This window comes from Pelobates fuscus, chromosome 6 (assembly GCF_036172605.1).
Source record: "Pelobates fuscus isolate aPelFus1 chromosome 6, aPelFus1.pri, whole genome shotgun sequence".
NCBI lineage: Eukaryota > Metazoa > Chordata > Amphibia > Anura > Pelobatidae > Pelobates > Pelobates fuscus.
Window position 1 is genome coordinate 171,841,600 of NC_086322.1, and position 21,559 is coordinate 171,863,158.

Sequence of the window (21,559 nt, forward strand, 5' to 3'; positions counted from 1 at the left end):
CTGTAGTGGTTATGGTACTTGGAGTGTTCCTTTAATGTAATTTACTTTAGTTGGGATCCTTGTAAGAGGTTCACCCCCTAATTTGGCTGATGGTTCTTGGCACTGGCATCTTCAGCTCATTGTATTGTTACATGTTTTGTTAGCTCACGTATTAGGCTCCATAGTACAGCACACGGTATGGACAGACATATATACATGTTTTTATTTATACTAATTTTAAACAATGTTGAATTCACTAATATATAAAGTACATTCCTTAACTAATATGCATTTTCATAGCAAGCTGAATAACAATCTATACAAACCCAAAACAGTAACAAACAGGCATGCTCTATCTCCCAATACAGTCTGTCCACAATATATAATGGGTATTAATACAATTCCATCAAGTTGATACTGCTTTCTTAACAATGGTTTGTAATGTATATTGGTTTTATTTAATTTGTTTTTTATAGCTTTGCCTACCCTGTAGTTTAGCACAGTTGAATTATCCCAGAGACTCAGATTATTATAACTATTTATACTGGCATTTGTAAAGTACCCATATATTTTGCAGTGCTGCACAATTGGGAAAAAAAACAATGCAATATTAACAGACCAATACAATAAGTAATGAGGGCCCTGCCCGTGAGCACAGATGCCGCCCTAGAAGCTCTTCAATACAGAGTACTTTGCTAGATTGCCTGTGAGCTTACAATCTAGAGTAAATAGCATATTGTAATTAACAACAAAGCATGTTAAACCAATCAAACACATAACAAGAAGCTACAGTGCTCAATTCCAATCTATTTAGTACAGGTAGGACATTGCAACATTTGGCTTGACGTACAACAAACTATGATTAGTGTATGATATAGGTTCTCTTTGCAAACGGGGCAAAGGAAAGCTACAAAATGTCAGAAAGATTGTCCAATGAGGAAACAGTTCACAATAATATTACACTGCAAGGGTAAGTAACATCTGCATACATACAACCAGAGAGAAAAGGATAGATATGTTGCCCATTATGAGGCTACCATTGGTCCAGCTGATTTTTCAGTTTCGGTTGCTTGAGTTTCATTGGTAGCTTCAGTTGTTGTTGCCACTTGTACACCAGCTTCAGTACTGTCTAAAGTCATTCCTCTTGCAACACTTTCTGTCAACGCATTTGAAGAAAAACCGACCATAGAAGTTTGTGTACCTGACAGTAAACCTGTTAAATGATATGCAATTAGAGAAAACATATTTAGTATTATTGTATTATTTTGTACTGAGATTTTCAATTTAACTACTCAAACAATCAGATTTTTAGCAGGGTCTAATTTATCAAGCATTCTTCTAGGAACATACACAAGCATTGAATAACTGTGATAACAGGCATGATACAACAATACAAAATCTTCAAGAGCACAAACCACTTAACAGTATGGGTGTTAGGGAAAGGTACATACATTGTCTTATAATAGTTGCTGAACATCCAGTCGCATCAACTTATGGTAATCTTATAAATGTAGAAAACATATAGATTGGTAACCTATATAAATATAGAAAAATGGCCATGAATTCTAACAATGACCATCAGGAGGAGTATGACTGTGCATGGAGGAATCAGTTTAAAAATATGGGGAGCCCTGCATCATTTTGTCTTGGCTAATGTGAGTGCTAATGACTCAGCAATCAGAAAAAGACAGAACACAGAAAATATAAAGAAAACAAGAGTAACACTTGAACAGGAGGATTGCAAGGGAAACACAAACATTGGAGCCTTCTTTAGACATTTCCTAAAGATTACATTGATGATCCATAAGCCTTCTGGGGTAATGCTCTATCGACCAGCATAAAAGCAGAAATACAAAGTTACATTCTGTGTTTTCAAAGTTCAGACTCAAACAGATTGAAATACTGCAGTAGGGCTCAGCAAACTGTACATATAACCCCTATATCACAACATTGTAGCAGCTACTTAAAAGCATTATTCTAACCAAATACCAATGTTTTTGGTTAAAGAAACCCTTGCTGTGCTGGGTTGTCCTGATCCAGCACTAGGGCCAAGTTTTCCCTGCAGACCAATCTTCCATGTTGATGTCACTCCCCGGTGCCAGAGGGAGGTTATGGAGGGCTGGATGAGGGGAGGACATGGCCAGCAGGGTGGCCACCGGCACCAGCATGTGTGTGCATCAGATGCCACATTTGCACAGGATTCACATTTGTCCCCTGGAACCCTCGTTTCAGGCTAGCTAATTACACCCCAATGAAGTGGTCAGAGGTGAAGTTACACCTCTGACAGCAGAGAAGATAACTCTGTATGTGCATCATTTCATCCTGAAAATCTGCAGGTGTAGATTCCAGGCACCATGACCACTTAAAATCAGTGAAGTGATGATGGTGCTTGGAGTGACCCTTTAAGCAAATAATACTGAAAACCCATATGAGAGACTGATCACAGCTTTAGGAAATGTTTAACAGTCATTATTGTAGGTGTCCTGAAAGTAAATGTTCATGGCTATTGAAAGCTGATTTACATAGATAGTGTATATTCAATCAGTGACTAATAAATATATTCTGACAATAAATAATGCTTGTGTGTCTTGTGTTTAATGAGGTGATATTTATCCACTATTAGAACATTAGTATCTAATAATCTAATAACAAATGTAGATGTTTAATATATAAACATCTCTAGGGGTTCACAAACTTTCTTTCCAGTGTAAGCACATTATCAGTAAGGTGTGAGTGTCCCTTTAAAAGTTTTTTTTTTTTTCCATTTGAATACAATGTTGATTAGCATATGCAATTCCTTATGTAAACTTCTTGCTGAGCTTGGTGAAATAAAGCAATTTTACTTAATCCATTCACCGAGCATATATGAACATGCTTCAGCATGCTATATTTATTAAATTACACTTGGAACACACTTTGACTAGAAGTACACAAAGGGGGAATAAAGATTGCACAGCATTAGCTGAGTCTGCAGAGGATTCCTTCATAAGGTTTTGCCTTGCTGAAATATATGTTGCTGTATAAAGCTAAGGGTATTACTTTTGAATAGTCATCACAAAGGTTGATTACGCCCATATATCATTTAACTGGACCCTGCAGGCTATTATTGCATTAGCTATGCAAGCCAGGCATAGTCAGATGTTGAATATGGGCTCTGAAAGAAGTACTTATTATTAACCTCGGAAAAGGATCTTAAAGAGCAATTTGTATAACACAAATGTAAAAACAAATTACAATAAATGCAAGAGAGTTCTTCTTAAATCAACTACTGCAATTCCTCTTCAACTAAGGTCTTAAAAGTAAATGTATCCATATACAGCACACATTAGAGCAATAATAGAGGAGAGAAAATATTACATGTTAGATCGTTAGTAAAACATAGAAGAGATAATGTTCATAAACTAATGGAAGGTCTCTTTAGTATACACTGATCAGTCACAATATTAAAATCACTGACAGATAAAGTGAATAACATTATATTGTTACAATGGCACCTGCCAAGGGGTAGGATATATTTGGCAGCAAGTGAACAGTCAGTTCTAGAATTGATGTGTTAGAAGCAGGTAAAATAGGCATTCATTGAGTGACTTTGAAAAGGGCCAAAAAGTGTTCGCTAGATGACTGGGTCAGGGCATCTCCAAAACGTCAAGTCTATTGGGATGTTTCCGGTATGCAGTGATTGGTACGTTCCTAAAGTGGTGCAAGGAAGTACAACCAGTGAACCAGCTTCAGCGTCATAGGCACTCAAAGCTTATTGATGCATGTTGGCTGAGAGCGCTACTGTAGCTCAAATTGCTGTAAAACCTAATGCCAGCCATGATAAAAGGTGTCAGCAGACACAGTGCATCGCAGACTGGTCATGGTGACCCCTATCTACCACCATAAGCACCTTCAATGGGGACTTGTGCATCAGAACTGGACAATTGAGCAATGGAAGAATTTTGCCTGATGCAATGAATCACTTTTCCTTTTAGATCAGGTGGAGGGCCGCGTGTGTTTGTGCGGTTTACCTGGGGAAGAGATGGCAATAGGGTGCACCATGGAAAGAAGGCAGGCCGATGGAGGCAGTGTTAAGCTCTGGGCAATGGTTTGCTGGGAAACCTTTGGTCCTGGCATTCATATGGATGTTACTTTGACATGTACCAGCTATCTAGAGATTGTTGCAGACCACATACACCCCTTCATGGCAATGGCGTTCCCTGATGGCAGTGGCCTCTTTCAGTAGTATAATGCACCCTGCCAAATTCCAAAAAATAGTTCAGTAATGGTTTAAGGAACACGACAAAGAGTTCAAGGTTTTGCATTGGCCTCCAAATTCCACAGATCTTAATCTGGTCAAGCTTCTATGGGATGTACTGGACCAACAAATCTGATCCATGGAGGCCCCACCTTGCAACTTGGTGCCAAAGACCATGCCTTGATAAAGCCAAGCTGTTCTGGCAGCATGAGGGGACTTAGACGATATTAGGTAGGTGGTTTTAATGTTGTGGCTGATCAGTGTACCGGTCTTCCATATAGTATTCATATGCAGGTTAAGTGGTAGCACACCTGTCTCATGGTAAAGGACCTCTACTTTCACACCAAGTTACCAGTTACACCACAGTGGTCATTTTGTGGATTAAAATGAATTTATATAAACATAACTCCAAACTATGTCACATTAAGAGGGACAGTCCTCATTAATATCTCTCCATAGTGACTCGCTTGAGTGCCACCAGAAACCAGTCTTCCAGAAAGTGAAGCACATGTATGTTTAACACAGAAAAAGATATAATAATAAGCATCGATAAAGAAATCTTTCAATCCACCTACCCAATGCATATATATTTTAAAGCTTTTTGTCAGCTAAACTAAAAGGCCTTTAAAAACTGAGCCATATTGTCTACCCACAATTTACGATGTACCCCAGAGTGTTAACATTTTTGGTCACATGGTAGTACTTCGTAGAACTATGCTTTATGTTAATAAACTATGCTTTGTAAATAGAAAGATTTAGAAGGGGGTTTTAAGCACTGGCTGAAAACAATAACCTTGTATAAGAATTTAGTATTAAATGAATAAAGAAAATGAACAAAAGAAAGCATAAAATTCCCCCATTTATAGATGTTGTATGTTATAAATTGGAGCATTCAGCCAGAAAACTGCCAGAGGGAATGTACTAATCCCATTACCTATACGCAGACACCTTATGAGCCAGCTATCTTTTTTTTTTCTTCCGCAAATGTCACACATGTCAAAGATTCAACTGCCTTTAAAATCTGTTGACTCTAGAGAGCTGGTCATGGACAGTCCTCATATGGCGTACAAAACACTGAATGGAAGGCATTGACAATGCTAGATAAACTTAATAAAAAATACAAAAAAACAACAACAAAAACCAATATGAGGTAAAAAGGTAAAATTTTAAGGCAAAAAGTAACTATATATTAACTAAACTTTATAAACATTAAAGGGACAAATAGGCAAAAAAAAACACAAAGGAACATCACTGTTAAGTAGATAAGCACATATCACTGTTAAGCACATATTTTTCATGCATTTAGTCATTGGGGGTATATCTTAAAAGGGCTTGCAAGAGCTGCAAGCCTTAGCAAGTGCTCCCATTTTCTCCAAGTGCAAATACACAATCAGAGTCTTCTCATTGACAAGCCTCTGATTTGGCGCCCTTGTGCAAGCCTGTGCTGGCTCGTGCATGCATGCCTGTCTGCTCAGATGTCTGGAGGAGCTGGGTGAGTTAACCTTATGTCTGTGGGGGAGGGGTTATGAGGCAGGCAAGCTCCAGTAGAGTGTGCCTGCCACTTCCGTTAGCTCAGCGGAACTAACGGTAGGAGGCTGCAAACCTGATGTTCGTGTTCCATAATAAATATATAACACTTTTATAAACAGGGATTAAACTAGGATACTCTTTACCCATAAAGCATTTCAGCAAGCTGAAGTGTTTTTGGGGTGTGGAGTGGAATGGTCCTTTAATGGAAGAAGGTCAATTGCAAAATAATGCAATATATTTCCTCCTCTTCACTTATATGTAGTGAAATATTGGGCAAAGGTTCATGGGGGTTATAGCATGCTAACAGCTGGATGTCAAGTAACTGCATGTCACAGCAGCCTATTTAATAAAACCCAATTTTCCTTGATGTGGATGATAGAACAAAACTGTAGTCACCTTTGTTCAGTAAAGCAAGCAAGGCTCAATAGCTACAAGGGGCTTAATGTCTTTAGAGAGTTGCAGAATGTATCTTATAATGTAAAACCCTACATCAAACAAGTCTAATTGCAACTTTGCTATAGTAAAATTGATATGAGCTGGCCAGAGATATAGTTAAGTGGTAGCTACAATACGGGTCCAAGTGAATGGAGTAACAGGACATCTCAGCAGTAAGAAAAATCCTATATGTCCATTATCACTGCTTTAATACATCATTATTTTAACTCACCTCTTTTTATCAAGACTCTGAAAACCATAAAACCAACATGCAACTTCTTACAATGCTACTTATTTCATTAACGGTTTAAATAATTTGGTAACATAATCAATGAAACGAGGTTCCATTTGGAATCACCATGAAGTGTTTTAATACATCAGTCATTGGATCTATATACAGGATTATTAAGTAAAGGATTGATTTTAACATTTAAGGCCAAAGTAGGCAAACTGTAAACATAGCTCACTCAGATCATGTTTCTGTTAGGCTATTTTGGCCCTATATTTGAAATTCACCTTGAATTCACGTAGAGTTCTCCCTTTAGTGAATAGCCCTGTAATTTATTTAAAAAACAAACACAAAACACTGTATATATGTATTGTAAGTATGGTTGTTGTTGCACCACTTACAAATCCTATTATTCTGTAATCCTACACATAAAAATAATTGGTAAGTAAAGGTAGAGACAAAATCAATATCGATGTGTCTAGCTTTGCTCCGCTAAAATGAAGGCTTTGGAAAGACGTGTAAATCCAATATACTAACTAAGCCCTTATTTATATAGCATGTGTTAAGCAGGCTCAGTATAAATCTCGAAGAAACAACAGAGATGTTTTGTTGAAATAAAATAAGATGTTCATATTAGCAATTCTGTACAGAAAGTGCTCCTAAATGCTGCATTGATCAAGGAGATAAGGGTTTTTACTGAAACAGCACAAATCAGATCTGACAGCAAAAAATGGAGCTGAATTGACATAAACATTACAAAACAATGTCTGGACATATCAGCCTTGCTTTCCAAGCCAAGCCTGTTTTACAGCTGCTCAGTTTTCCTTTTACCTTTCTTAAAGGAACAGTAAACCATTTTTAATGGAATAATTAAGCATATCATACTTTATTTCTCTTTGATAAAACTGTCTCATTTTCACTGCTTCCCAATGTCATAGGACTAGTGAATGAACTTGCACTTTCTGTCTGACTTGTTGATTAGCATGGCAAGAAGATCACTGATAAGCAATCGAACAATCTTCATTTGCACAGGGATGATGATGGACACACCAAGATGAGGGAGAAGTAGACTCTATAGATCAGTGATGGCGAACCTATGGCACGCGTGCCACAGGTGGCACGCCATGCCCTCTCTGTGGGCACGCGGCCATAGGTTTGCCATCACTGCAGAGTAGGCGCCTGCCTGCCCGAAACGGCAGGCGCCTACTCTGCTTCCGTGTCAGGAGGATCGGAAGCAGGGGGAGGGATCGAGGAAGCAGCTCTCCCGTCCTCCCGCGAGCTGTGTGGAGCTTTGCCGCGCGTTACCATGGCAACGTTCCACACAGCATCGCGCGGGAGGACTGGAGAGCTGCAGGACCTGTCCTCCTGTCCTGCATACCACCACCGGACCACCAGGGATGGCTGTGTTCCCCCCCCTCCCCTTCACCAAAGGTAAGAAGAAGGGAAGGGAAGGGAAGGGAAGGGGGAACTGATTTCATAAATATTTTATGTTTAAAAAAAAAAATTAATGCATCTTCAACTCCTCCCCCTACCCACAGCACCCCTACCCACAGCACCCCTACCCACAGACCCCCTACCCACAGCACCCCTACCCACAGCACTCCTACCCCCTACCCACAGCACCCCTACCCACAGCACCCCTACCCACAGACCCCCTACACACAGCACCCCTACCCACAGCACTCCTACCCCCTACCCACAGCACCCCTACCCACAGCACTCCTACCCCCCTACCCACAGCACCCCTACCCACAGCACTTCTACCCCCCTACCCACAGCACCCCTACCCCCCTACCCACAGCACCCCTACCCACCTACACACAGCACCCTTACCCACCTACACACAGCACCCTTACCCACAGCACCCCTACCCCCCGACACACAGCCCCCTTCACACAGCACCCCTACCCAGAGCACCCCTACCCCCCACACCCACAGCACCCCTACCCCCACACCCACAGCACCCCTACCCCCCACACCCACAGCACCCCTACCCCCCCATCCCACAGCACCCTTTCCCCCAAACACACACAGCACCCTACCCCCCCACACACATCACCCCAACCACCCACACACAGCATTACACACAGACACATACACTGCACCCCTCAATGCAGTATATGTGTGTGTGTGTTCAGCAGTCTTTATGTATTCCGCAGTGTGTGTGTGTGTGTGTGTGTGTGTGTATTCAGCAGACTGCGTGCATACTCAGCAGACTGCGTGCGTGTATTCAGCAGACTGCGTGCTCAGCAGTGTGCGTGTATTTAGCGGACTGTGTGTGTATTTAGCAGTCTGTCTGTGTCTCGGTGTGTGTATGTATTAAGCAGTTGGTGTGTGAATGTGTTCAGCAGTCTGTGTGTATGTATTGCATTTGTTGGAGATACTAATAAATATAAGCTTGATTTATATCATTATTTAAAATTTGTATAATTGAACTCTCTGTTGTGTTCTTCTTTTAAAACAAAAGTTGTTAACTGTACGAGTAGTTTTTTTCTAAATGTAAACCTCAGTATTCAGGTTTAATTACCATGTTGGCACTTTGAGGGAAAAAAAGTTGGCATGTATTGTGGTTTGGGCACTCGGGCTCAAAAAGGTTCGCCATCACTGCTATAGATACTAGATGTGTTGCTGCATTAAAGGGTTGCAGAGAGATTAAAAAAATACAGAAACCTGCTACCCTCAAATATGCTATCTAAGATAGCCTTATGCCTATCCCACGCATGCTTCAACTCCTTTTCTGTGTTAACCACTACCACTTCAGCTGGAAGGCTATTCCATGCATACAGTACCCTCTCAGTAAAGTAATATTTCCTGATATTATTTTTAAACCTACTCTAATCTAATTTAAGACTACGTCCTCTTGTTGTGGGAGATTTTCTTCTTTTAAATATAGTCTCCTCCTTTACTGTGTTGATTCCCTTTATGTATTTAAATGTTTCTATCATATCCCCTCTGTCTCGTCTTTCCTCCAAGCTAAATATGTTAAGATCCTTTAACCTTTCCTGGTAAGTTTTATCCTGCAATCCATGAACCAGTTTAGTAGCCGTTCTCTGAACTCTCTCTAAAGTATCAATATCCTTCTGGAGATACGGTCTCTAGTACTGAGTACGAAACTCTAAGTGAGGCCTCACCAGTGCTCTGTACAATGACATGAACACTTCCCTTTTTCTACTGCTAATACCTCTCCCTATACAACCAAGCATTCTGCTAGCATTTCTTGCTGCTCTGTTACAATGTCTGCCTACCTTTAAGTCATCAGAAATAATCACCCCTAAATCCCTTTCCTCAAATGTTGAGATTAGAACTGTATCAAATATTCTGTACTCTGCCCTTGGGTTTTTACATCCAAGATGCATTATCTTGCACTCTTCCACATTAAATGTCAGTTGCCATAGCTCTGACCATTTTTCTGATTTATATAAATAATTTGCCATTTGGCTTATCCCTCCTGGAACATCAACCCTGTTGCAAATCTGTATATCATCAGCAAAATAGACGTACCTTATCATTAAGACCTTCTGCAATATCACCACTAAAAATATTGAAGAGAATGGGTTCAAGTACAGATCCTTGAGATACCCCAGTGGTAACAAGACCCTGCTTCGAATATACTCAATTGACTACAACCCTCTGTTGCCTGTCACTCAGCCACTGCCTTACCCATTCAACAATATTGTAATCCAAACTTAAAGATTGCAGTTTGATAAGTATTTTATATGCCAAATAGAATTTTCAGAGCCTTACTGAAATCTAGGTAAGCAATGTCTACTGCACCACCCTGATCTATTAATTTAGTTATCTAATAAAAAAAAATTAAGAAGATTAGTTTGGCATGACCTAATATATATAAAGGTATATATATATATATATATATATATATATATATATATATATATATATATATATATATAATATGCCACTGGTACCCTGCACACACACTTTCAGAAATTAACAAAATGCCGGGTGCATATTGCCATAGACAAATTTTTTTTAGAATATACAGAAAGAAGGCTTGCACTCACGGTCTGTCTCATGGTAAAAAAATTCCTCTTTATTCCAGTATTCTTAAAACATGATTCAATTCATCAACGTTTCAGCCATCCATTGTGGCTTTCATCAGGATCAGTTTAGCACCTTTAGCACAATTAGTTTGGCATGACCTAATATATATATATATATTTATATATATATATATATAGTCACAGAAAGGGTCAGCGCTGATATATAAATAAAGAATACAATAGTATAACGTTTAGGCAGCATACCTGTAGAAAGGGGGGTCCCCTCTAATCCCCTCAGAATAGGTATAAGAGAGAAAACAGAAAGAAAAAGGGTGCACCTTAAAAACAAGTGAAAAATAATACTTATATAGATATTCAAAAGTCCAAATAGTTTTTCAAGTGTCCTTTAAGTGGCATCTCAGACACTCACTCAATCAAGAACCACAAGGAAAATGGATATTGTACCCCTGTTGGTCATCACTTCACCCAGACTAGTCACTCCATCCAAAACCTCACGATTAAAGTTCTTAAATGGAATTTCAAAAATTCTCATGAATGAAAGACATTTGAGATGAAAACGATCACACATTTCAACACCAGACTTAATGCAGACTCTGGCTTTCTCACACACTACCAAAACTTTTTATAAACACACATCTTAATGTCTTATATAGTTATTTTTCAATTTTTCATTTCACCTTTATTGGATCAATTTATATACATACATATATGCAGCTTTATACTAGCATGCCCTGCTCTGCTGTTTTCTTGTTTTTTTTCTCTTGTTTTTCTTTTTAACTAGCTTATTGACTCTCCTCTGGTTATTTACTTTTTCTGGCTATTCTCAGCCAACTTGCACCTTTGACTTTCAGGTACATCTTCTGTTTTTTATGATACCCCACTCACCCCCCCCCCCCCCTCCCTCCCCTTCTCTAACATCAGTTGTTTTAAGTGTTAAACTCTTTCAGATTGTATCAGTATTGCTCCAGACCTGAGGAAGAGAGGAAACTCTCAAGAGCTTGTCTTTAAAATATTCTGTTTGTCCAATTAAAAAGGTATCATTGCATACTGCAATACTCTGGTATTTTGGCATCTTGTCTACTGGACTAATACGGCTAATCCAATCTACGCTACATATATATACAGGGAGTCCCTGGTTTTACACCCCACCCTGTCACAGGTGTCTCATTCCAGGACCCTATTTAACCTTGCACTATACAGAGTCCTAGGAGGAGGGATTTCCCAAGTAGGTGGATTAATTTTATAAGAGCATGTATTAGGATAGGACCTGCAGAAAATTGGGTACATTGGTGTTGTGGCTACATACTGTAACTAAACCCTAATGAATAAAACATTATTTTTGCCTAGGTTAAGTGTTTAAAAAAAAACAAACAAAAAAAAACTAGTACATTCTGTGAGCTTTGAATTTGCTGTTTAATGAGTATATATGTATGTACCTTTAAGTCATCAGAAATAATCACCCCTAAATTCCTTTCCTCAGATGTTGAGATTAGAACTGTATCAAATATTCTATACTCTGCCCTTGGGTTTTTACATCCAAGATGCATTATCTTGCACTCATCCACGTTAAATGTCAGTTGCCACAGCTCTGACCATTTTTCTAGTTTATATAAATCTTTTGCCACACCCACTATATAATGTAGGGCTATAAAATCTTCCCAAGTAGCCTCTTTAAAAGTGAAATGGAAGTGCCCCACTCTCTCCTCTAGTCATTTCCTCCTGTCTTTTCCCCCTCTGCCTCTTTTTCCCTCTTACCTTTTTGTAAATATATCTTCACTGTCTATGTTGCAGTCTCTTTTTTTGCAATATAGATCTCATGCTTTACTTATGCAAATCCATCCCAAATCTCCATGCCCTTCTCTTTGTCCCCATTGTTTAAAAAACTGTCCAATTCTCCTCAAACCTCTTCCACCTCTTACTTCTAGTCTCTTGTTTGCTTTGTCCCCACATCTTTCTGATACATACCTCACAGTTTACTTCTACATCTACTATACTTTAGCGGTCTCTTTCTCTGACATTTACCTTCTCTCCGTCCTCTGTCCTTGATCTATTCATCGCTACCCAATGATGTTCCATAATCTTGTCTTTCAACACCTCTACTCATTGTCTCCTGCCACTTTTATTGTCTAGGTTTCCTTAACTCTTCGATTCAACTAGTTATTTCCCATGGTCTCCTCTTCAGCTGTACTACTAGTCCATTTCTTTATCTTCTAGCCTTACTCCCCTACTATGCCATTACCGCAGTAAAAATGTCACATTCAAAACATGTTTCTCTTTTAGAGAAGTCTTAAAATATTCTGGAAAGGTAATTCTTTAAACAAATCTATTCTTGTAGCAATTTAAATATTTCCCACTTTTTGCAAAAATGAACTAGGGGATTAAGATCTGTAAGATAAAAAGAACAAAAGACTTGGGAAACAGCAGGGCGTTGTTTCCTGTTTGCAATACAGAAAGTTATAAAAAAAATATCCAGGCATTAAATAAAAGCCTCACAGCCTCATCTATCAATGTCTTTGTATTCAAGAAAGTGCTATTGTGCTAAAAAATGGGAAACTGTCTTTTATATAAAAGAATTTATTGAAACTACATGGCTAAAGTAGACATAATGGGTCTTCCACATCAGGTAGCAAGTATAGACAAAAATGTGCTGCGGATGAAATAGCACTTCATCAATAGGCAGTAACTGTATCCACTTTGAAACCAGAAATATATTCCAGCTATGATGTATTGATTGATGATTTTCCAGCCATGCCAGTTCACAGGCTTGTATTTGGATGTTATCACAATGTGAATGAATGCTGCTATTGTACAGTAGCAGATATTCTAATTACATATGATAACGCCAGACAGTTAGAAGTGATAACTCTGAAGGATAAAACACTCTAAAGGCTAATTAGAATTAAATAAGGACAGTGTGCAACTGTGTTAATGATCTTTAAGAAAAAATAAAGTTTCAAGAAATGCTGTAAGAGTTTAGTATCTTATTTGTCCTCCTATTGTTACTGACTTTTCAACCTGCACAGAATCATAGGAGTTGTAGTGTAAGAATAGCCGGAGGGGTGCAGTATGAAACGAAAGCAGTAACATACTATTTCCTAATTTTGAAGATTTTAGAACAAACACATATAGAGATCTACTAGGTTAAAGTGGCCTTGCCACGTTTTCCTTTCCCGATACACCCTCACTTGCCTTTATTTATATGTATTATCTTTTTTTCTTGTGCTGTTTATTGTGCTTGTTTTTTTATTTTAGGGCCATCATTTCTTTGTCCAATGTCCATTGTTTAGCTTTCTGTTTTACTTATGGACTATTTGTAAATTTGATTTACAGTTGAAACAGAATCTTGCTCAGGTAGCTACAGAAGCAGATTAGATAAAGTTTATTTTTGGTGTCAGAGACACTTTAAATTCAATCACTAATCATAGGCTCTTCTTAAAGTGACATCTTCCCCTCTGTTACCATCTTCTTTACATACATTTGCTTTATTCACCGAGGATACATTGATTCCATTGCCAAACCTTTTTATAAAAGGCACTGCCTCCTCATGTCTTCCTGCCTCTTTGTACACAATACAATAGTAGGTTTTACTTTGCACCTAGAGTATGATATACTTGTTTTGCTGGCATTATGTATGTGCTCAATAAATACTGCATTAATAAAATACCAGTTAAGCATATGTTTTTTTCTTTTTTAATATGGGAACCATTCACAAAGACTCCATACATGTGGAAATCAATCCTCAATCTATGAATTACAGTGGTAAGACATAGTGCAAGTAACTAAATAAGAACTGCTCTTGATACGATCATTTCAAACATTATATTAACAAATGCAACCCCCTCCCCCCCATCAATCCTTGTGTAAGGAACCAAGTGACCACTTGAGGTTCAATGCCACTGATGCCTAATGGTAAAAGGCCAGGAGTGTGGGAGATGATGCCTTTTAAGAGGTGGCTTAATCACCAAAGAACTAGAGTCCCATCCTGCTGTGCAAATAAATATTTTAGATTTTTATTTTAACTACTTAATAGGTTACTTATAATATTTCACAGATTGTTTTATTTTATGACCTGCGTTTCCATGCTTTTTGTTGACTCAGTAAAATAAGAGGGCACAAGAAAGTTTGCAGACTCTAGATACACAGTTTAAAAAAAAAAAATTAAGTATGCTGAAACAAAAATACAGTTCTTCAATGTTTTGTTTTAAATTCAGTTATCAAACACTTAATGGCCATGAAATAAACAAAATAATAAAAGTAAAGCATTTATTAAGTTTAATTGAATGTCATATTTAATTTACCTCTGGAACAAATCATCAAACCTAAGTACCTTCAACCTGGTAATCCAAGATTACACAATCAGAGCATTAATGAACGCTGTCTAAGGAGTATTACATTCTGTGGCACTTTACGGCATATTCCTACGTCAAATCATCTATGAGGAGTAGTTGATTCTTAAATTCCCAATAACATAAGTGCACTCAAGGCTCAAGAACATACTGAAGCAAAGTGTGCACAGAAATAAATTGTAATTACTACATTTATATTCAGCCACAATGGTCCTAATTTAGGTAAATGATGATTTAAACAAACTTCTGAAATTGATCAAGTGTACTCTGTAAATAACTGGCTTAACTAATGCCAATGCTCAAAGGGAGCAACATGTTCTAAATAGAGCGAAAAGCAAACAGGGGTTCATGCACATAAAAAGAACTGCATACGTTTCATCAGTTCAATCTCATTTCATAATATATAAAGAACAGTTAGTAGTACACAGCTTTAAAACATGGATTTATCAAATTTGTTCACACGTCTCAAAATAAATTAGACTTGCCTGTTAAAGCACCCTGTTTGAAATTCCATACCTTATAAGGACTTTCCATATATGCAAGCTCCGTCTGCGTGAAGCCATCAATAGGACAATTGTGATATTATGCGTTACTTTTTTGCGATCTGGTACTTTAAAACTTTTTTTTATCTTGCGACAGGACTAAATGGACTTAATTTGTCCTTTTTTGCGGCACAAGAAAAGAAGTTTAAGACACCTCATGGTAATTAAATGTGTGCGTGTGTAAGTGTGTGTTTGTATATACATATATATATCCAAAAGATACAAGCACTCAGAGGACTTTAATAATAACTGTATTAAATTAAACAATATACCATCTATGTTTTTTTCCCCAGATATTCCTATCATGACTCTGATTTAAATAGTTTTATATACTATTTATTTTAGGTTTCTTTAAAGGGACAGTCCATGTGTCTCGTACAGTTTAACCACAAAGCTGCCTCCAGCGACCATGTCCACTCTCCCCGGTGGCATCTAGCTTCTGCAATAACAGATTCAGGAAGCCGGGCAGGGAAGCTGCTTATTGTCTGAAAGTGGTCTCTCAGCCAATCAGTGACTCCCCATTGACTAAACTAATTTGGAAAAGATATATTTGAGGTAAATTTGCCTGCAGGGGCCTCCTGGCACATAACAACTTCATTAAGATGAACGGTGACGTACTGGGAAAAAAATTTGGCCCGGGCATTTTGAATCACAGCGGCCGACGAGAAGGGGGCAGGTTAGAGAGGGGGTGAGCATGTTGGTTCAACGTGCAGAGCCCTGCTGAAATGCTCTTGCATAAAAAAAAGGCCCTGTATTTGTTCTATGCAGCGCAAGCAAATTTATTAACCTGCTTGCACTGTGTTTGCTTGTGACATGTCTCCGGTGTCTCCTCAAGTTGGATACCAGGGGACAAAAGTGTAAGGAAAGCTTATTGTACATTTGTACATGTGTTTAGAGCCTGCTTGTAGGATTGAGTGTGTGTAGAGTGAGTTGCTTGTGGTGTGGAGATTTGTGTAAATGTCGGTTTCAGTTGTGTTGTGTTTGTGGTGTAATATGTATGGCTAGGGGCTGTAGAGAGCGTGAGCATAGGGGATGTAGTGAGTGTGTGCATGGAGGCTGTAGCAGAGGTGTTACTAGAAACCACCAAAAATTGCCATGGGGCCCCCCATGTGTTTCAAACCTCCTTCTCTGGCTTTCACGTGTCTCGTTCTTCCCTTAGCCTCTCCATTTGTTTCATTCCCTCCCTCCTTGCCCCTCCACATGTCTCATTCCTCCCCAGCTCCTCCACGTGTCTCATTGTCCCCCTGAGTATCTCCACATGTCTCATTCTCCCACTCAGTCTATCCACATGTCTCTCAAACCCCTCTATGAGTCTCTTCCACACCCCAGCCCAGGGCCGGCGCGTCCATAAGGCGGCACAGGCGGCCGCCTTAGGGCGCACCGGCTCCGGGGGCGCAAAATTTCAGTGACCGGCAGGAGGGAAGCTCTCCCTCCTGCTGGCCACCATCTCCGCCCCCAGTGCGGCAGGGCTGCGATCAGGCGCTGCGAGGGAGCTCTAACCTCTCTGCTCTGTTCCCCCGCGCGCTGTCTGCTGATACCGCGGGAGCCGGAATATGACGTCATATTCCGGCTCCCGCGGCATCAGCAGACAGCCCGCGAGGGAGCAGAGCAGAGAGGTTAGAGCTCCCTCACAGCGCCTGATCGCAGCCCTGCCGCACGCCGCCCAGCAGCCCCACTGGACCCCAGGGAATGATCCACACCAGCTCTCCAGGTAGGGAGGCTGGGTGGATATGATTTATGTATTAAAATAATTTGTGAATGTATGTGATGTGTCTGTGTGTGAGAGTGTCTGTGTGTGAGAGTGTCTGTGTGTGTGAGTGTCTGTGTGTGTGAGTGTCTGTGTGTGTCTGTGTGTCTGTGAGTGTGTGTGTCTCTGTGTGAGTGAGTGTGTGAGTGAGTGTCTGTGTGTCTGAGTGTGTATGTGTCTCTGTGTGAGTGAGTGTCTGTGAGTGTGTGTCTGTGAGTGTGTGTCTGTGTGTGAGTGTCTGTGTGTGAGTGTCTGTGTGTGTGTCAGTGTGTGTGTGTGAGTGAGTGTCTGTGAGTATGTGTCTGTGTGTGTGTGTGTGTGTGTGTGTGAGAGTGAGTGTATGTGAGTATGTGTCTGTGTGTGTGTGTGTCTGCGTGAGTTAATGTATTTGTTACTGTGAGTGACTGTGAGTCTGTGAGTGAGTGTCTGTGAGTGTGTATGTGTCTCTGTGTGAGTGAGTGTGTGAGTGAGTGTCTGTGTGTCTGAGTGTGTATGTGTCTCTGTGTGAGTGAGTGTCTGTGAGTGTGTGTGTGAGTGTCTGTGTGTGAGTGTCTGAGTGTATGTGTTACTGTGAGTCACTGTGTGTGAGTGTATGTGTGTCTGTGAGTGTGTGCATGAGTGAGTGTATGTGTGTCTGTGAGTGTGTGCGTGAGTGTATGTGTGTCTGTGAGTGACTGTGAGTGTGTGCATGAGTGAGTGTATGTGTGTCTGTGAGTGACTGTGAGTGTGTGCGTGAGTGAGTGTATGTGTGTCTGTGAGTGATTGTATGAGTGTTGCATGTGAGTGTGTCAGTGTATGTGTGTGTCTGTCAGTGTGTGTTTGTGAGTGTCTGTCAAATCAGTGAGAGTATCTTTGTCATTGAGTCTGTGTGTGACTATCAGTGTGTCTGTCAATGAGTGTCAATCAGTGTGTGTGTGTCAGATCAGTGAGTCTCTGTGTTTGTCATTGAGTGTGTGTGACTGTCAGAAGAACACTAAGGGACAGGGAAGGGAGGGGACCAATAATGGACGGGGAGAGGGGCTGGTTAAGAGGCACATAGGTGAAGATGTTATTTTTGAATGGGGGGGGGGCGGAAAAATACATCTTCGCCTATGTACCCAAAAATCCTTGCACCGGCCCTGCCCCAGCCCCTCAGACTGTGCACCCGCTCGGCCACGCCACATTGTGCACTGTGTGTTTGGGGTGCAGTGTGTGTGTGTTTGAAGGATGCATTGTTTGTGAAGGGTGCATTGTGTGTTTGGGATGCTGTGGTGTTTGGAGTGCAGTGTCAGTGGTGTTTGGGCTGCAGTGTGTGAAGTGTGAACTGTGTATTTGGGGTGCTTTGTGGTGTTTGGGGTGAAGTGTGTGTATGAGGGGTGCTGTGTGGTGTTTGGGGTGCACTGTGTGGTGTTTGGGGTGCAGTGTGTGTGTGTGAGCGGTGCAGTGTGTGTGAGAGGTGCTGTGTTAGTGTGTGTGTGTGGTGCACTGTGTGTTTAGGGTGCTCTGTGGTATTTGGGGTGCAGTGTGTGTGTGAGGGGTGCTGTGTTAGTGTGTGTGGTGTACTGTGTGTTTAGGATGCTCTGTGATGTTTGGGGTGCACTGTGTGTGTAGGGTACTGTGTGGTGTACAGTGTGTTTGGGGTGCTCTGTGGTGTTTTGGGTACTGTATGTGAGGGGTGCTGTGTGGTGTTTGGGGTGCAATGTGTGTTTTGTGCGTTCTGTGGTGTTTGGGCTGCAGTGTGTGTGAGGGGTGCAGTGTGGTGTTTGGGGTGTACTATGTCTTTGGCGTGCTCTGTGGTGTTTCGGGTGCAGTGTGTGTGTGTGAGGGGTGCAGTGTAGTTTTTGTGGTGTAGTGTGCTGTGGGGTAAAAATAAAAACATATATAGTGCCCACATTCTCTTACATATTTAATTTCCCTGTGGAACTGGAGATGCGAAAACAAATAGCTAAAGAAAGGTTTTTCCTGTAATTCAGCTAGAATTATTACTTATGAGTAAGAAAGGTATGGTATGTTTTGGGGGGAGGAGGTGGAGTGGCTAGGGGTTTCGAGACACCTAGTTATTGTTTAAGGTGGGCATAATTTTTTCCACTTCTTTGCCTTAAAAAAAACTCCTGGGTTGCTTTTTCCAATCAACTTCACTGAAATTGTCTGAATATGAGCAGACAATATATCCCTATGCAGTTCAGAATTCATCTGGCTGCTTCTGTCTTCTGTCACATCAATAAACAGCATGGATGCCCATGCCACACTGCATCCACTGTGTTTTACAGGTGATGTGGTGTGCTTCGGATCATGAGTCCTTCCAAGCCTTCCCATCATTCTGGTCCAGGTTGACCTTAGTCTCACCTGTCCAAAGAATGCTGTTCCCGAAATGGTCTGGATTTTTTACATGTTTAGATGGACTCTGTTTCAGATAGGCAGAGTGGTATAGATGTCCATAGAACTATTATATAATCATATTGTATGGTGTTAATTATGTTTTTATCACATGAAAGGGGGATTTATATTTTATCAAAAAAGATGTGATTTTGAGTATGAAGTACTAAATGTTAAAAGGGTATGCTCCTGGGGGGCGTGGCCTGGATCTGAACGCGAGCAGTCGCATGGTTTGTTAGCTCCGCGGCTGTTTAGGCCCTCATATAACTTAGAAAGACCCAAATCGACGGAAAATTACAAAATCGGAGAACTCTTATACCATGTCTCATCACAGAAGCAAAAGGGGATCAGACAAGCAGGATAAACTGAATTTTTTCGGCAACAAACAGGGGCAACCAAGAGGGGCCCTGATACCGGAAGACTCGCAAGATGGCGCTGAGTCGGATAACGAGCACGGAATACATGCGGAGACTGCAGGCCTCGTGCTGACAGCAGAAAGCCTGCAGGCTATGTTCGACAGCATGGAGGCTAAGCTGCAAAGTACACTGCAGAGATCATTCACAGACATCCGCACAGACATTCAAAAACTGGGGTCCCGTACCTCGGAACTGGAAAACATTGCGGAAGTACAAACTGAGGCACATAACCGCCTAACTGACAGAATGGAGGAAGCATGGGACCGACTAAACCAGTACGAGGCGAAACTTGCCGATATGGAAGATCGCGCAAGACGAAGCAATTTGAGGCTGAGGAATATACCGGAACAAGTAGGCCCGCAAGATCTACAGGCCTTTGCAACTGGGCTGTTCCGCCTCTTAGTACCGGACCTCCCGCAAGACGTCCTGCTGCTGGACCGTATTCACAGAGTCGCAAAACCACAATACTTGCCTGCAGACATCCCACGGGATGTAGTGCTCAAAATGCATTATTTTCACGCCAAGGAAGCGGTCCTCAAGGCCAGCCGCACACGCACGGACTTGCCTTTAGAATATCAGAAAATCAAAATCTTCGCAGACATCTCCGCCATGACACTCAAGGCGAGAAAATCCTTCAGCATGATCACGGAAGTTCTCAGATCGAATAACATCGCATACAGGTGGGGATACCCGACCAAGCTGCTAGTTCACCGCAACGGGACTCTCACAGCTATCATAAGCCCGGACAACGGCCTACAAATACTAAAAGACTGGGGTATTGACCTGCCTGCCTCTCAAGCAAAACAGACTCAGGACAACCGCTTGCCTTCAACATGGAAGAAAGCGAGGAAATAAATACCACCACAATGCCAAGAACTTTCCCAAATCCGCAAGTATCAGATGACACCGCTTTGTACATAGTTTATGAGTATTGATTGTGTTAGTGTTAACTACCTTAATGGAGGCTTTGGATTAGCCTAACAAACCGAGTGACATGCAAATTTGGTAACATGGGGGTAAGGGAAGCGGTAGAGGGGAGTCATTCACAAAGGCCCAGATACCACCCGGGTGGGGGCACGATGTCGTCCAACGCCAATCGACCCCAATGGCAATAGTAGAATGTGCCAACTCTATCCGGAACGGGGTAGGTAAAACCCCCAGGCACACCGCCCACATGGCCTCCCGAGATATTCCCCATGTTGCGGAGACTAGTTAGCTTGCGGATAAATGTATTGAATAGACAAGTATGTAAAGGGTCTATAAAAATGTCATTGAGTCAGCGAGGGCCAACCTCGCGGTAGCACCATCAACCAGGATCGAAGCTTTTAGCTCCGACCCCCACGGTTCCCCCTACGGGAACCTAGCCAATAATTTGGCAATATTGTTCTCACTTGTAATTGTATGGCAAAGTTGTGTTGTTAATTGTTATGTCATTTGTTTTTTCACTGTTATGTCACCTTACCTATCCCTCACCAACCCCCGCACGGGCCTAGTGGGTGGCCCAACCATTTTAATTGTCTTATATGATAACAGATATGCTGCACTCCCCAACCTGGAGCTGGACTCCGGAATGGGCTGCAAGACAGGTGCCCGAAGGAGACTGCAGGAGGGGATCTGCCTGGCTCGACATGGCTGGGGAAGGCAGAGCCCTCGTTTAGAAATACTTCCACTTGCAATATACAGACACTTCCCTTATATGACACCCTAAAGTTGTATAGTCA

General features: G+C 41.1%; 1 protein-coding gene across 1 annotated transcript in view; it reads right to left on the reverse strand.

Moving 5' to 3' along the window:
- Nucleotides 1-289: 289 nt before the first annotated feature.
- TTC29 (tetratricopeptide repeat domain 29) overlaps nt 290-21,559 on the reverse strand; it is a 353,701-nt gene continuing 332,431 nt past the window's right edge. Inside the window, exon 11 of the mRNA XM_063460092.1 lies at nt 290-1,192. Coding sequence (XP_063316162.1) covers nt 1,005-1,192 — 188 coding nt within the window. The 3' untranslated portion in view covers nt 290-1,004. The remainder of the gene's footprint in view (nt 1,193-21,559) is intronic.